The sequence below is a fragment of the Colias eurytheme genome, chromosome 2 (assembly GCF_061535395.1).
Source record: "Colias eurytheme isolate Ceu_HAF_F1 chromosome 2, ilColEury1 Martin Lab GWU primary, whole genome shotgun sequence".
NCBI lineage: Eukaryota > Metazoa > Arthropoda > Insecta > Lepidoptera > Pieridae > Colias > Colias eurytheme.
The window spans coordinates 11,996,280-12,010,626 of record NC_142981.1 but is presented as its reverse complement, the minus strand read 5'-3'; the positions used below and the strand labels follow the sequence as shown (position 1 = coordinate 12,010,626).

Here is a 14,347-nt window from a genome sequence, read left to right as displayed (position 1 = left end):
TTAAAATCTTAGTAACTATAAACAGAAGTAGGTATACCTACATTTATTTACATTATGAGAACTATTATACTTATTTTTAACTTGTCGATCAATTAACTAAATATTTATGAAACTTCTTGAAAAAATAAAATAATGCTAGATTTATAGGCAAAAATGTTAAGTTACATAATACTGTTATGTATTTGATTATTTGTATAATCAATTATCAAAGGTAGGTATAATTAGTCTAGGAACGAAAGAAGATATTTTATTTTAATTATTATTAGAAATAAGCAAAAATAATAAATTTAAGCATTTCTTTTCAATAAAGTTCTTACGTATTTAATATATTTTTTTTTTGTTCAGATTTGCAACGAGCTATAACATCCTATAGAGATCTCCTTATTTGATAAAATCCGGTCAATAATCCCAAAGTGATTATAAATAAAACTCAATAATAATAAATATACTTTATTAGCAGAGGCCGTTAATTTAAATTAAATGATAATATGTACAAGACTAGAGCAGTTGAGTTAGTTCGCGACGAGCGGGTCCAGGATCTGCTGCACTTGGCTGAAGATGTTTTCCACGGTGTCTTCAGCGTTTATCTGTAACAATAAATTTAAAATTAATGGACATACGTGTGTAATTTTAAGGAAAAAATCACTATTAAGTAATGAAATGAAATGAAATGAAATGAAATGAAAAATGAAATGAAATGAAATAAATTTATTTGTCCATTATATGTTTTACAATTAATGTACGACAGTGCTTTCGTGTTACAAAAATAACACAATACAAGTATGGATGGTAGAGCAGATTGTAGGGTAACGTGATGGAATCATAATTGGTATCATAATTACTTATTTTATGAAACAACATGGCAGAAACAAATCATGAGAGTCAGGTGTTTCAATCGTTAATTATTACATATCATAAAATCAATAAACAAAACAAAAGTATCTGTTTGTGATAAACATAAAAACTTCTGTACAGATTTTCATTCTGTTTATGGATAGTCTAGTATGTTTAACTAGTAAATTAGTAATTTATTAAAATTTAAAAAACTTCAACGAACGACAACAAACTAAAACTAAAAACAAACACGTCCACTCAGTGACATAAGAATCTAAGCACATTGATGTGACCCCACCACAGTGTGGACACCACATACACCTCAGGACAATAGCTGCAGTGTGACGTACATAAGAAATACAATAAAAACACTAAAACATGCTATGAAATATAATTAAAATAATACATACCCTTTTCAACTTATCGGGGTACTGCGCGAGCACCATATCATTATTATCGAGGAAGGTCTTGAGCCGCAGCTTGATGGTCTCCGCGTTGTCGTCCGCGCGCCCCGAGCTCGCCGCGCGGCCCAGTAGCCGCTGTGTTAGCGTCTCGGAGGACGCTTCGAAGTAGATTATCACCTGGAATATATTAAATCGAATAAGGGCTGATTTTTCAATCCCTGGTTAAAACTTACCCATCCAATAAAGTATTACACGGTAATATTAAAATGTCACCGGTAAACTGTCAATTGCGGGCAATAAGAATACATTTTGAAATGGTACTGTATAGTTTCATACATTATTCGACAAATAAGTTTTATCCAAGGATTGAAAAATTAGCCCTAAATGATTTACCTAATTGAATGAATAAATAACCATAAAACTGAATAAAAGATACATTTACAACAATAACTTAAATATAATTACAGTGCAAAAAAGAGCGTGTGCCGAGCACACGACTTGTCTAAAATGAAACTTCTTTGACAAGATTTAAATATCTAAATCGTCGCCTTACTCCATGGCGTGAGTCGTGACGGTATTGATACGACGCGACCTTGAAATTTTACACACAACGCGCTGAAGTGAATTTAATTTTTTTTTTCAAATTCATTTATGGTTCACAGGTCATAAGGGTTCTTACTTCTTACATTATATTATGAAGGGAATTCGTGTAGTTTCAACTGAAAAACTAGTTTATCGATTTTAAAAATCATTTTACCCTTAGTAAGCTTCATTTTTACCGATTTTTATTCTTAAACCTGCTCCCCACGGCATAATATACCATATTACTCGGTAAAAACTATTTATTTAGACTATTTTTTTTATTTCGGTCAACCCGTACGAAGCCGGGGAAAGTACACAATCTACATCAATCTTAAGTAACTTGCAATAACTATTTCCATAAATTTTGGATACCTTACTTAGGTACATTAAACCTTTCGAAAATACATCGTTCTATAAACTAAAAATGAGGAACATATTTGTGCTTTGCTAAAAGCACTAAAAGTAAAACTTACAGTAACAGGTGCAATAGCTTTCTCGAAGGCGATGCCCTGGGACTTTTCCCTCGGGTAGCCGTCGATCAGGAAGCCCTTAGCTTCCCCAGAGGCAGCCACGATAGCCTCGCGGAGGAGGTCTAGCACTATGTCATTTGGTACTAGTTCTCCTGGAAAGTTACATTGAAGTATTGTAAATACTAGATATATAAAATATAGTAATGTACCAATTGCTGAATGTATACATTTAGTAATATTATGGACTAGCTTACCGCCCGCGGCTTCGCCCGCTTTGTCTAAAACCTAATAAATTATACACTAAAACCTACCTCTTGAATCACTCTTATCTTTTAAAAAAAACGGCATCAAAATCCGTTGCGTAGTTTTAAAGATTTAAGCATACAAAGGGACATAGGGACAGAGAAAGCGACTTTTTTATACTATGTAGTGATGATGGAAGGTAAACGTTTTCTGTTCTCTTATGTGACTCTGACTCATCACTATGTAGTTAAAAATAAATATTTGTATGTTTTTCTGATGCTTCGAAAATTTACCCACCTTATTTGCTTAACATTGAACAGTTGATTGAAACAAGAATCGATATAGAAAGTAATTACTTAGCTTTTATGAATATGATAGTGGCATTAATAACTGTGGGCCATTTATTAAACTCATCACATCAGTGAGCCATATTTCGTCGTTTCATTAATAAAATCAATCGAATTAAATATAAAAACTTACGAATCTTTGACACTTATCTTGGACAGTGCCTTCTGCAGCTCGCAGCAGGTCACCGATGGACAGGTGGGTGAAAAATGGTAATCCCACACTAGGTACCCCTTCCATCAACCATATACCTACTTGCATAGTTCCTACCTCTCTCCATGATAGTAGTGAGGCACTTGGCCCTCTCGGAGCCGCTCTTCACCTCAGCCCGCAGCAGGTCCCCGGTGGAGAGATGAGTGAAGCCATATTTGGCGATGATCTTCTCACACTGGGTGCCCTTGCCGGACCCGGGGCCCCCGAGCACCCACACGATCGGTGTCTTGCTTGTGTCGATTGGAGCCTGGAATAGTCAGTACGGATTGGAGATGTGAATTGGAGTATTGTACCGATTGAGTTGAATTTATGCGATGTGTAGACCGAATTGAAGATCGAGTAGACATTATTTTCAATAGCATATTAGGTATATGTGTCTAAGTAATTTTATGAGAAAGAATAAATATTAAAGACAAATTTACTGCTTAAGATAATCATAACTAGATATTTTTATTTGTTTTCAATTGTTATTAAATTTTATAGCACGTTTTCAGTGAATCGAACTTGAATAAACCATAATATCATGTAACATAATATAATTTCGAATAAGCTCTCTTTAAAATAATTACCTACCTATCTAATCATCTATCTAATCACATATTATAAAGGCGAAAGTTTGTAAGGATGTATGGATGTATGGATGTATGGATGTATGGATGTTTGTTACTCTTTCACGTAAAAACTACTGAACCGATTACAATGAAATTTAGCACACATATAGAGGGTAACTTGGATTAACTCATAGGATAGGTTTTATCCCGGAAATCCCACGGGAACGGGAACTATGCGGGTTTTCCTTTGAAAACGCGGGCGAAGCCGCGGGCGGAAATCTAGTTTCAAATATTATTGTCCATTAAAACAGCAGATACTACAAATAGTATTCAAATTGATTTATATACCTAATATAACTTTCATTGCTTTCCGAGAAATGCTTGAAGCATTCGAGTGCAAAAAGTTGGTATGAGCATAAAGCTCTGTGCTGAACTTAGCATTCATTTCTACTGGTAGATAAATATTGTTTATAATTCCGTGACAACACGCCACTTTGCCAATAAGTCAGATTCAACTAAAACTGCTTGGTAGTGACCCTTCCAAGCCACAGGTCGTGGGTTCGATTCCCACCCCGGGCAAATGTTTGTGTGATGATCACAACTCTGTATCTGGGTGTTAATTATCTATATAAGTATTTATTTATAATTATATAATATGTATGTTTATCAGCTATTTGGTTTCCATAACACAAGCGAAAGCTTAGTATGGGATCAGATCGTGCCGTGTGTGAAAATTGCCCTGAAAAATTTCTTTAGAAAGTTTTAATAACAAACATTACACGGATGAAAATGTATTTGAACTTTAAAATGCGGTTTATTTGCTTAAAAATGTAGATTTAATAAACAATCAATGTTTTATCTATAAATCTAGGTTAAGAATAATTACGCCTACCTGTTTTTTCAGAACTTAAACAAAGGTACGACAAATTTCCAAATGTGTAATTTTCAACAACTTTTCCCCTTCTTTCGTCCAGTTCTATATATTTAACTATCTAATACTGAAGTTTTAAATATAAGGTCGGTTGCTCGAGCCAGCGCTATAAAATATTGATTCACGAGGGAGTATCGTAGAGCCTCAATCTTAATGTTTAATGAACATGACATTGATTTCGTTATAAATATACTCGGTCTTCATTTAGAAGTTTTCGATGAAAGCGTTCTTCACTATAGAACTTATATTTTGTTTTTAATATCTACACAAATGTTCGGAAACAACACAAAAAAATGTAGAGCCTATGGATTCATTGAAAGAAGTAGTTAAAGTTATTTACTACACCTCACTAATAATATAAGGCATAAAAAGAGATAAATAGGTAATATTTTTTCTAAATGTGTATAATTATTCTATAGATTTATTAATTAATTATTAAGCTATTGCATAGCTTCTATCGCGGGCTTTGAGCGCGGCGACCCAATGTAAAAATTCCGTAACGAAAAAACCTAACACCCCCCACTCCAACCGGCACAGCGATGCGATGCTATCTGCTATGCAATAGCTACCGTGGCAGTCCTCGAGTGCCACACGTATTTTTACACGCTTTATATTAGCTTCACCTGTATGTTTGTATGTTTGTAACCGACTTCTTTGGGCGCGATTTTGACCCACTTTAAACGGCCAGATTTCGTTCAAACTTTGTAGATTTATTGAGGACCAATGACAATACAATAATTTGATAAAATTATTCCATTTTTTAGTTCGGTTTCTATAAAAAGCGTGTTTTTTAGTTTTTTTAAACTATTATTATTATCATAATATACACCTTATAAGGTAGCCCGTAGCTATAATATTCCAGATTATTTGATTCCAGATTCCGTTATACACAGAGCTTGAGCGGAATCGGGTCGCGTAGCTAGTTAATAACATAATACCTGAAAAGCTTTACATTTAGGCGACATGCACTGCAAAGGGCACGCTGGCTTCTTCTCGATAATGGGCTCGTCGCATGGGTAACAGTTATCTTCCATTGTAAATTTATTTTAACAAATCTCTTGTAAATAATATCAAAGTTATGTTAACAGTGTCATTGTTGATGTTTATTGTTTATTTTTATCTATAGTTTATGTAAATAGACGACAAGTTCTGTGTTTTTGTAGAACCCATAGAACCATTATAGAACAGAGTTCTAATTTATTACATTAATCGTATTTTTTTACTTAAAAGTGGTCTCTGTTACCTGTTCAATCTAAAATTGTAAGTATGATGATGCTGTAATTGATTTGATAAAGTTCACTCTTACTTCACTAATTTATTTTTCTGTTATACATTAGGTTTTATAAAATGGGGATCTTTATCATATTTATGCAGATTTGATTTGTAGGACATGGAAATTAACCATTCTTTATCGAGCCAACCTGGTCCTACCTCAGTGTCCCTATAAAAAGAGAGTGTGTGCCGAGCACACGTGTCAGAAGTGAAACTGCTTTGGCAAGATTCAATAATACCAAAATCGTCGCCGTACTACATGTATGACGTGACAGTATTGCCATGACTGTGAAATTTTACTCTCAACCAACTCTCAACGCACCTAAAGAAGTTTTACTACAAGAAATCTCTATTTATTGCTCAAAAAATAACCGTACTTATAAACTCAACAACTCAATCACTCTTTTTTGTTATAACGAGTAAAATAACCTTCACAACATGTTCACAACACATGAACATTCAAAAGGCCGACTATTTCTGATCCGACAATGACCGCTACACGTTGTCACTGTCTCGACAATTTTGTTGTTAAAATATTTTTTTAAAATTATGGACGTTAAAGACGTGTGATTGGCGTTAAAAATCTAATTATATTTTAGTTAAATTTAAAATCGAATATGATTGACAGTTGCTATTCAGAAATAGTTACGGTGGTCGTTAGAAATAATGGACAAACTCACGTTTCACTCTAGTTTCACTAGACAAGCACTAGACTAATAAATATTCAAAATACAAATGAACGGAAAAAACGAAAAACTAAAGTTTCTCAAATTCAGAATGATTCCTTTGTTCCTTTATAATAAAATTAATTATTAATATTACAAGAATAATTATAAAAAAATAATAACTCCATAACAATTTTCATTCAATTTATTTGTAACTATAAGATTTGTATATTTATGTATTTCGCAACACAGTCTTCTCTATCCCGATATCCGGTGAAAATGCATGATCATCTTCCGTCAATTTCTTTTCACTCTATGCACTCTATATTCTGAGCACGTAATATTTGTGACATTGCAACAATAACACGAATTCAATAAAAAGCGCACACGTATTAACATATATTATTGTTGAACAACAAACACAATTTGTTTTCTAAAACAAAAGCTAAAAACACCTTTATTACCTTGTAATTAGCTCTCCAATCTAACTTCAATTCAAGACACGTTGTAGTCACTAATATAATGAAATACAGCACTCTATTCACAAAACTGTCGTCTTTGATGGTGGTTTTCATTTAACTGCAAATCTTACAAGGCTGATGTGAAAATTTTTGGCGTAAAACAAACGCGTGATACTTGGCGCGGTATAAACGACGCCAAGAGCGGTGTATTCTGGTGTTATTCGTACAATTTATTGAGCTTCTCATTTATTGGAATAACTAATAAAAAGCAAGGCTTTGTCCTCATTAATCGACACAGATGTTTATAAGCGCGAAAAAGTTTTTGATCAATTAAAACTCCAAAGCAGTTTTAGAATATGTAGAGTCACTTCGCAATCGCTATTCTTATATTACGCAATGTTCTTCCAAAATGGAACTATATGCTTTGTAGAGTTTTCTTCAATAAATGGTTTGTAGAATACTAATTTTTACATCAAAATATCGTTAATATTACGAATAAAGGTCTTGAACTATACACCAGCTGCCAATTGGCTGTGAGTCGATTTCAGCGGGTAACACACTACTGGATTATTTTGGAGAAATAACAATTTACGACCGAAAGTTACGTAGATTCATACGTCATTGTATGTTTTTATATTTATCTCTGAATGAAGTGTTTGGCAATGAATGAATTATGTTCACTGTTAAGGTTAACAGTTATAGGTACCTATGTCGAGAAGTTGGTCGTAGCGTAAATAAATTTATCTTTAGGTCCATGTGCTAAGAATAATACCTACTAATATGTATATTCGAGTTATTCGTATCACGGTGTGTACATTGTAGGTATGTATAATATATATATAATTACTTGTGTATATATGTTCAATAACAAATAGTAATCATGTGCGATAAAAAAATAAACATAACCTACCTAAATCTATCTTTTATTTCCATATTTACGTATATTGTTGAATACTATAATATGATAATTAATTCTAAATAATTAGTTCTAATCTATACTATCTATACTAATATTATAAAGCTGAAGAGTTTGTTTGTTTGAACGCGCTAATCTCAGGAACGACTAGTCTGAGTTGAAAAACTCTATATATCATCACGCTAAGACCAACAAGAGCGGAGCAATGCGGGTGAAACCGCGGAGCACAGCTAGTACGAAACATAATAAAATTAATTAAACATTTATGAATCAAATTAACAAAATTAAAAAATCTACTCAAAAAATGTCTGACATATCGTTATAAAGATTTACAGGAACATTTTTTTTTGCATAAATATAGAATTGTCTCTCTGCCAACTACCGCATTTCTAAGCAGTAACACTCAAAGTCACTGTTCCTTATCATATATTGTTTAATCCAACGTTTAATCTGTATTTTATACGTGAAAAAAGTAGTATTAATGAGGTCATCATCATCAGCCCATATCTTTTGTTCCCACTGGCCACTGGCTACATGACTCATAATATTATTGAGCAACTAATTAAAGACAACATAAATTATTATGGATTATTATAAAGACAACATATTATATATTATGTGAAGATCGCCTAATGCGGATTCGCGTAGATATTGCTACGCCAAATGAATTTTTTATGAAAAAAATGTAATAGAGAACAGCTTACAATAAATCATTTTTATCATTATATAATAATCTATAAATTTGTAATATATATAAAAAGACGTATGTTTTAATGATGTATGTTTCTGTTTAAAAAAAAGAAGACAATATACGTAGCCGTATACGTAGCGTAGGTAAAAATCATCAAGTTTGTAATATAATTTCTAAATTGTTTTTAAAAATATGGCTCATTAATTTAATTTCAAAGGGAATTTACAAAGGTAAAAAAATATATTTTAACGAGAATGTTATGCTTGAACGAATAAAAAGGCTAATGGTTGAACGGCGTAGGCTTTGCTACGCCAACGAAGCTTTTGTAACCTAGTATCATAGTGTGCCCTGGGTTTGCTTATAGTTTGGGATTGAAGGAATTTCATAATTCTAAGATTGTTGTTGAAGTAATTGGCTATACATTATTAATGATTAAAAAAATAATAATTTATGCATTTATTATATCGTAGGTAACTAACTATCAGTCTTCTGGAAAATGTATGGAAATCCTCTAGTCCACAAGTTATTTTTTAATTGTATTTGTAGCGAATTGATCTGTGATTTATAAAATTGATGATTATACAGAAAAAAACACACATTTATAGATTATATTAGATTTTATTAATTAATAAAATGTTAAAGCATTTTATTCATTTTTCATGTCTGATAATTACTGTAGTGTATTTTTAAACTGTGAAAAATCAAAGTAGAATCAATGCCGTTTGACCTTTCAAATGACCTGCTTGCTTTATAATAATCGATTTTTTTCAGCTTTTAGTTATAATACTTTAGTAGAGTTGTTACCTTTAATAAATAAATATAAATAAAACAAAAATAATGACATAAATTAAATTTAATCATTAGATCGAAATTTGTTACTTTTTAATATTTTTTTTAATTTATAATACGGGTCCAAAGCTCGAGATTGATTTAAATTTTTATTAGACATACTCACTATTTTAAAACCTTTAGAAATCGAATAAACAAAGCTTTGTCGTAATATGTCATTATTACAGTGTGTAATCAATATTTTTGTCTATATTATCATTGATAATTATAATTATCTGCCAACATGCATTAACAAGAACATTAGAAAGTATTTATCCGTACTATTATTATCATTACGTGACGTAACGTTATCTTAAATTTCTTCAATTCGGTCCACCAACACAATGCGCAGGTTTATAAATAAAACAGTATATCCTTGGTTGTTATCTAGATTATAAAGACGAAAATAGTCTATAATCAACCACTTACCATATTAAATATTTATCACGATGTTCTGATTTTTAAATAGAACAGTCCACACCCGAACTGCACGAGCTTCGTAGGGCAACTGCGGATCTTCAGGCGGTCAAGGCCATGAAAACTGTGCCAAACAGCCAGAGCGACCCTCGCGCGGGAAACTTTCAGAAAAAATGGCGCGAACTGACATTTGTTGTTCGTTCGGTAATTGCATATCAATGTACCGCGAAAGTCGTTGATAAGATTGTGCAAATATCTACTCGATTCTATCTTAATCATTGTTTTTAAATCGAAAGAGAGTTTAATAGATCAGGTTGCATAAGTTAAAATTTACAAAGGTAAGGTTAATTTAAATAAAACAACATTTCATATAAAATTTGTGCGCATTTATTTATTGTTCGTATACAAATATGAAATAATAAAATGTCTACAAACATACAATAATTGTGTTTAATTGTACTTATCTATATCCTAAGATTTGATAATTAGATGACAAATTATTAATTATTATTAAGTATTTATCACTTTTACATTACCTAGGTACTTACTTTTCTACATATTATGTATGAGTTATATTAACTGCATTATTATTTTATTTTTCCATTAAAATAAACAGAGGAAAAATTCTAATACAAAATATCATTAAAACAACGTAAACATTACTTAGGTAATTAAAAATAAACTACAACATAATATTTTTAAATCGCATAAGACAAGGTCGTAAATCAGAATCTATAAAAAATGCTTATATGTATATACCTATTAGATAGTAGATAGTTGGGTAATATTTATTTTTAATATTATTTATTAACTTTGTATAAAAATAGTGCTTTACGTTTGTGTGTTCGATAAAAAATTAATTATTACATCTAAATCTAACTTGGCCCCTGTAGTGATACTACGTGTAAATTACTAATTTGTTATTTTATTAAAATATAGTTTCTTAAATTTATGTGAATAAGAATAATATTTACAGCTTATAAGGCAACTTTTCTTTTTATATTATATATCTTTGTGGCAGATATTTTTTTTTTTCAAGATTGAAGCATAGACAACAAATAGCCTTTTTTATCGTACCATAGACCACTAATATAGAGAATTTATAGTCATTTTTTTTCTTTGTGTAATAAAATCTAATGAATGAATGAATGAATAAATACTTTATTTGCACCAGAAACAAAATAATAACAAAAAAACACAGACAATAGAAAACGTACAAAAAGGCGGCCTTATCGCTAATACAGCGATCTCTTCCAGGCAACCTTAGGTCAAGGCTCAATTTAATATTTATTTACTGAATTCGTTTGTTCTATACAGATCGTTTTATTTATTTACTTCACTTTTGAAAACCTTACATAGTATTAGTAAAAAAGTGCATTCTATATACTTACCTAATATGTGTTTTTTACTTATAAATAACTAATTTAACTAGTGCTAAGGCACATTATGTTAATTATAAGGCTTGGTGCATACTGAAGTAGGTTAATGTAGAGTTACTAGACTCTAAATTCATAATTTTTTTTTTATATTTGCAGTTATTTTGACCTCTTTCAAACGATAAACTATGGGAACAGAGGTTTTTATGTTTTAAATTTGTAAGACGCGTCGTCACGGCATGCGTCGCCACGCCAGAATTCGGATTTATGTACGGTATAGTAATAATAATAATAAATACACTTTATTCAGCACCAAGTAAATACATGTAAAAAAGAAACAGACAATATGTTATAAAGCTAAAAAGGCGGCCTTATCGCTACTAAGCGATTTCTACCAGGCAACCTATGGGTAGGATTTTTAATTATCAAAATAAGAAGGATGATATAAGAGGTATAGATGTTTCGCAAAAAAAAATATATTAAGTAACATCATATTAAGCAGTCAGTATAATGGGGAAAGTGATTGGACATTTTTTCCAGTATTTATTCTAACACATCCATTTTGTTTCTCTCGTTGAATTTCTATAAGTAGGTACATTTAAAGACACTGATATTTATTCTGTGATTATTATCCTACTAATATTATAAATGCGAAAGTTTGTGAGCATGGATGTTTGTTATTCCTTCACGCGTATACTACTGAACCGATTACAATGAAATTTAGCACACATATAGAGGTTAACTTGGATTAACATAATATAAGATAGATTTTATCCCGGAAATCCCACGGGAACGGGAACTATGTGCGTTTTTCTTTAAAAGAGGATGAATCTCACAAACTTTCACATTTATAAGATTAGTAGGATAAAACACTTTTTTCATTATGCACCAAGCCTAATAAATATTATTATACTATTGCCATATTTAAAATTAATTACATATTTGTGACAAATCTACATTCTAAAATTTTATGAAAGTATTTAATACATACCTACAATCTACATCGTGATTTGTGAATTCTTTGGTCCAACTTAATATTAATATATTTATTAGACATAAATTTAAATTCTAAGAACTTATTTATTCGGCACATAATCTCTAATGTCATTTGCCATAATAGTTATATTTATTTTTTTTAATTAAATGCATAATTATAGGTTTATTATACAACAGTAAATTTAATGTGGTAGAAAGTTCTTTTCGAACAGAAACTTTTCGATTATTTTTAAATTGTTTCAGAAAATGTAAGAAAATTAATATAGGTTATTGAGGTACTATTACTACGTATGGAGAAGACACCGCCTACATCACTTATGTTCCGCTCAACAGAGGTCAACCGGCCACACTGCACTCAGTCGCTTTAGCGCGATGGTCGCGTTCATGTCTAGTTTGTTTTAAAGCAAAAAACCACGAAACTCATCAAGTGTTGCGATATTGCACTAATAATTCAAGTTATGCGGTAAAGTGCAAAGAAATAACTTTTCATCGGTAATTAAACTAACGGTATTTTTAAAACTTGGTTCGAGGAAAATTTTTGGCGGGAGCCATTTTGCGTCATTTGTCATAGACTAAAAGTTTAAGAAATGGCATTGTGTATGAAAAATGTTTAGGTAGTAATATTAGATGACGTAAATTTTTATAGTGGAAAATTATAATTTTACACATTTAGAAAAGAATGTACTGGGGATATTATTTAAAAAAGGTTAAGTCATGTTGAAAGATGAAAATTAATTACCTACGTATCAATTTTTTATGTTACATTGATTGGTTTTAATTGATAAGTTTATGAATAATTTATTTATAAGATTAATTATATACAGGGTGTCCCACTATTGGTATACTAAGCGCGAAGGGACTTGTAGTTTTGCATACACTGATCACGTAAAAAATACTTAAACAACAAAATTACGTCAAAAATTTTGTGCTAAATTTTACCTGAAAATCCATGTTTTCTTCTCTAGCTTCGCACAGCCGGCATATACCGCTTCTCTAATGTGAGCATTTTGTCTATGAAAACATCATCTAAAAACGATAGCTCACGTGCTGGTGGCAAAGTTGGGCGGGTTACTTGTTATGGGTATACACATAGAGTTTTAAGAATTCATCTATTTGAAAAAAAAATGCGTCAGGAATTTTATAAGTATTTTTTACGTACTCAGCGTATGCAAAACTATAACCTCCTTTGAGCTTAGTATACCAACAGTGGGACACCCTGTATATTTTTTGTTACATTGATTGTTTTTAATTGATAAGTAATAGGCAGAATATTTACAAAGTGTCGCCTCTATAGCGGTGAGTCGATGACATTAATTTATGACTCACAAGCCGCCCCGCGCCGCCGCGCTTGCAGCACAGATTTTGTTCGTGGTGTCTTCTCTATGCATAGTAATAATAGCTCAATGATATAGGTACATATTTTTACATTGAATGTGTAATATTTCAACGTTTATTATCGGAATTAGTCATATGAAATTCTGAATTTACTGCAATGAAAGAATATAAATTACAGACAAATTTCTTGACGATTCTATTTCTTTGATTCTAATCGATAATTTTCTACTTTTATTGTACACTGTTAATATTTAATACTAGCGGTCCGCCCCGGCTTCGCCCGTGGTACATATTTACGTTTTCTCTACATAAAAACCATCCTCGTACTTCAAGGAATATAATAGAAAAGAATTATCGAAATCGGTTCAGCCGTTCACACGTGATGCCATGACAACGCGAAACGGGTGCAGACCCGCCGCCTTTTTATAGCTCCCGCCGCGAAGCGCGTCGAACGCGGCAACTGATACACAAAAATAATCCTTATGGCTGCATGATTCTGTATTCACGCGCGATGACTTATAGCGTATTTCATGTATAACTTTGGTGTTTCTACACCGATTTACATGATTCTTTTACTATAACCTGCCCAGGAGTATGAAGAATAATTGTGCCAAATTTGGTTAAAATCCGTCGTGTAGTTTTTGTTTCTATAACGAATATACAGACAGACAGACAGACAGACAGACAGACAAAAATTTTACTGATTGCATTTTTGGCATCAGTAGCGATCCCTTATCACCCCTTCATAGTTTTTTTTTAAATATATTTCATGTACAGAATTGGCCTCTCTACAGATTTATTATAAGTATAGATATTA

The 14,347-nt window shown here is 31.7% G+C and overlaps 1 protein-coding gene across 2 annotated transcripts; it reads right to left on the bottom strand.

Annotated features, from left to right (window-relative positions):
• Positions 1-437: 437 nt before the first annotated feature.
• Positions 438-9,979, bottom strand: Ak1 (Adenylate kinase 1). Of its 2 annotated transcripts, none has more exons than XM_090108407.1 (5): positions 9,836-9,979; positions 3,149-3,338; positions 2,294-2,442; positions 1,245-1,415; positions 438-587 (listed from the first exon to the last, which is right to left on the bottom strand). In XM_090108407.1, the coding sequence occupies exons 1-5, from the start codon at positions 9,836-9,838 to the stop codon at positions 513-515; spliced, it is 588 nt and encodes a 195-aa protein (XP_089964533.1). In that variant the 5' UTR covers positions 9,839-9,979; the 3' UTR covers positions 438-512. The 2 variants fall into 2 exon arrangements, with proteins under 2 accessions (XP_089964533.1, XP_089964523.1); XM_090108397.1 differs by lacking the exon at positions 9,836-9,979 and adding an exon at positions 6,975-7,105.
• Positions 9,980-14,347: the final 4,368 nt, after the last annotated feature.